The following is a 3,875-nucleotide window of genomic DNA, read 5'->3' on the forward strand; positions in this document are numbered from 1 at the left end:
CAAGAAGGAACTAGGCAAAACAGCAGACATGTCTACCACAGCGCTGCTTCATGATTAGGCCACAATTCATCAACCTGATCATCCGTTAACTAATGCACATCCTGTTAATAGGGTAAAGATTACAAATTGAACATTTATTGGAGCTACAAAGATTGCCCGATCTTTGCAAGTAGGGAGGCCGAAGCAGCTGTTTTCTTTCAATATCAGAAGGCTCAAGCAGAAACCAAAAGCGCCCAATGGGATTTTACGCCTTCAGTATTTAAGTTTTGAGCAGCAGGCTCATCGTTTTCAATCATTCTCCCCTGATTATCTATCCAAACATGCCAATGCACATGTTCAGATATGTATATGCACAAACATTCAATATGCTTATGTCCTTACTAAGAAGAAATCAATATAAGAAGCCTTTAACATAAAAATCTCATGCACTCTCTTTTATTGTCATCTTTCTCAAGTGAAGATAACTTGGAACAAAGGTCACAAGTTTTAAGACGCATACGGACAATAAGTTCAGGAGTTCTCAAAGCAACTTCACACCTGCTTCTCTCACAGAATCGATGACCGCCTTAACTTTGCCATGATACTTTTGTTCTCTTTTCAAGTGGACGGCGACAGCAGGGATGCCCTTGAGCAGCAGCCTCTCTCCCAGTATCTTTCCTATCTTCGCAGCTGCAGCCACGTCTCGAGTCGAGTCCATGCTTGGTCTCAAAGCCTTCTCCTGCGAGCTTGCTGAAGACGCGACAGTAGCAGTAGGGGAATGGATCACTTGGGCACTTACGAACTTGTTAGTGAAATGCATCTTCAGGACATAAGGCTTGAGAAAGTTTATTATTCTCGGTGGCTTGGCTGGCGGTAGGATAACCATCTCTGAGCTGGGGAATCAATACAACGAACTTCGAATTGCTAGAACCAAAGCACCAAAGTCAGATAAAAGGGAATATAATCGGAAAAATATAATGTTCATCTTTTCCATTCTCTCTTTATGTTAAGGCTCCGTATGTTCTTTTGATTGTATAAAACTCACCTTTTTCATTACAAACGAAGAGAAATATAAACCACAAGATGGGTCCTTACTAATAGAACAAGATACTTGTAAATAAGTAACTCGGGGTGTGTTTATTTCACAAAAAACTCAAGATTTGGAGAACATTTTGCGAAAAATGATTGCTTGTATCGCTTACTACAATGAATGAATGAGAAGTATTTCTATCATCTACAAAAATAGTCAGGCATAAATTGTTTTCCTTGTCGACAACAATTTTCCATTAAGTAACTTTTCTAAGCAATATAATCAATGCATCACTCCAAAAATGTTTTCTGGAGTTTTTTGCGAAACAAAGGCACCCTTAGTTCCCAAACCATTGCCCTAGAACAATGAAAAGCATTAACAGCTGAGAAATACAATATTGACCCCGACTGCCGATAGAGTATCTCATGAAGCAGTCATACAATGCGGTGAATAGAGAAATTAATACTTGGACAAAAAGATCGAGTGTCATGAAACAAAACCGTGGTAACACAACTCAGTTCCGATTGGTTTTTCAGATTCCACCTTTCAACGGCGTATCATGCGTCAAACAAGCAAGATGGCTTTTATTGTACATTTGTCTCCTCTTTCACAACTTTCATCAAACAGTCAGCGTGCAATTTCTGAAAGATCATAACCAAGCAACCCAGAGAACTGTAAAAGGCATTTTTTAAGTGGTCAACTAAGAAAGAAACGCAACGAGTGAATCGACATCACGAGAAACGGAACAGAAAGAAACAAATTTGTCCAAAAATTTCCAGGGAATCAACCAGAAACTGCAGAACAAGTAGGTCTAACTCCGACCCCCCAATGTTCATTCACTCAAAGAGAAGAAAGCAACAGTGACAGAACCTTTTGAGAGGAAGAATCAGGCCGGCGAATGCACGATCGAGCTGCGAAAATCAACCAACAATGCCTTTACAGAGTGAGAGACATGAAGAGGGGAGGACCGAGAAGAAACTGAACAGTCTCCTCAAATGGGCGACCCAATATTGAAGATCCGCCCGACCCGGCCCAAATTGGCCGAAAAAAGTCAAACCTTTTTGCAATCAAATCTTCACTGTTTTCGACCAAAAAAAAAAAAAAAATCTCTGCATTAACTTTTCAAATTGTAGATAGATCTGTGCAGAGAAATATTTCTACTAATTTGACGATATTATTAAGTAACGTAACATCATCAGGAAAAACAAAAAACTTATGCTTTTGCAAAAATTAGAATTAGAGCAGTACATCGTACCAATCATTAGCAGTCAGGTTGACTGATAAGTTTCGCGCATTAAATCTGGTTTAATAGCTAGACTTACAATTTACTTTTCAAGAATATAGTTGTACTTTAGTTAAGTTGATTATAGAAAGAGGCGATCATCAAGCTGCCACACATTTATATGTATACAAATGTCATATTTGCTAAGATTTTTTGAAGAATTATTCACATTATTTTGCTAGGGTCGTTTTTTTATATTATATTATATATATGTGTGTGTGCGCACGCACGCACCAAAAGTTTCAAAACTTGTCGTGAAAGTGCAATTATATAATACAACTTTCAAAAAGTGCAATCAAGTAAAAAAAAAAAAACTTATCAAATTGATGCAATCGAGAGTCCTTTCATTAACACTGTCAATTTATCTAACAAAAAATGTTGACGTAGCATTTTTAAATTAATTTCTCTATTTTACAATCTACATGGCATTTTTTATCGCTCTTTTTCCAAATCCTATTCAAATACAATTAAAAACAAAAAACAAAAAAAAAGACTAAAATTAGATTTTGAAAAGCTAAAATTGAAAGGAGGAAAAAAAAAGGCGAGGGCAGGGACGGGCCTCGTTGGTGGGCACGGCCACCACCACTCATTGTCGGAGGGGGGCGCAGAGGTTGTCGGCCTTTGCTAGCCTCGGGTGAGGCTCGCCCGGATCCGGTTGAGGAAACCCAGAGCCGGGTGATGCTTGTCCTTCGCCCAAGTCTAGGCGAGCCTCGCCTACCCCTTCATTGATGGGCAATGGCGGCCACGCCTCACTAGCGAGGCCCCGCCCTATCTTGTGCTTTTTTTTTCTCTTTTTTTTCAGTTTTATCTTTTTAAAATTAAATTTTAGTATTCTTTATTATTCAATGATTTAAATAATTTTTGAAAAAGAAAATAATTATAAAAATTGCCATGTATGATAGAAAAGTTAATTTAAAAATGTCACGTCGGCATTTTTCATCGGATAAATTGATTGTATTGATCGAGGGAATTGATTATATCAATTTAACAAATTTTTAGATTTGATTATACTTTTTGAAAAAGGTGATTATCACATAGTTGTGCATTATTTTTCACTTGGTTTAAATAATTAAATTTAGATGTACTTTAAATATGAGAAATTGTAAACATAAATGGATAATCACGAGTCACATCGGCAATTTATGTTCTAAAACATTGCTTGCAATTAGTGGTTACCGTCTACATTAAATCAACTCAATGTACGAGGTATCTGTAATCATCCATATTTGTCTATGTTATTTGCATATTATTTGTAATTACCACGTAATATTAAAATAACTAAATGTACAATAAATATTTCAAAAAATTATATAGGCGGGTCAACGAATTCGTCACGTGAGTTTGCGTTTCGTACCTCATGAGTGTGAAAACAGGGAGGGGACACCGATGTTAAACCGTTTGTCTTTTTTCACTAATGTCTCGTTGTCTTGTTGGGAATCGAATAGATTCCCGATGCTTTCTTGGCCATTTACATACATAAACATGCCGACAAAAAAAAAAAAATCACTTTCGAAAAACAGCGCTCTAGGTTCGAACCAAAACACCTTTGCTTCTCCTAGGTTCATGTGCCATCACTAGTTTTAG

At 37.2% G+C, this 3,875-nt stretch overlaps 1 protein-coding gene across 1 annotated transcript; it reads right to left on the reverse strand.

The window, feature by feature from the left end:
- Nucleotides 1-377: 377 nt before the first annotated feature.
- Nucleotides 378-1,995, reverse strand: LOC115748899 (50S ribosomal protein L18). Its single transcript, XM_048275185.1, has 2 exons — nt 1,880-1,995; nt 378-903 (listed from the first exon to the last, which is right to left on the reverse strand). The coding sequence occupies exon 2, from the start codon at nt 863-865 to the stop codon at nt 521-523; it is 345 nt and encodes a 114-aa protein (XP_048131142.1). The 5' UTR covers nt 866-903; nt 1,880-1,995; the 3' UTR covers nt 378-520.
- Between the last annotated feature and the right edge of the window lie 1,880 nt (nt 1,996-3,875).

Source organism: Rhodamnia argentea, chromosome 2, assembly GCF_020921035.1.
Source record: "Rhodamnia argentea isolate NSW1041297 chromosome 2, ASM2092103v1, whole genome shotgun sequence".
Classification (NCBI taxonomy): domain Eukaryota; kingdom Viridiplantae; phylum Streptophyta; class Magnoliopsida; order Myrtales; family Myrtaceae; genus Rhodamnia; species Rhodamnia argentea.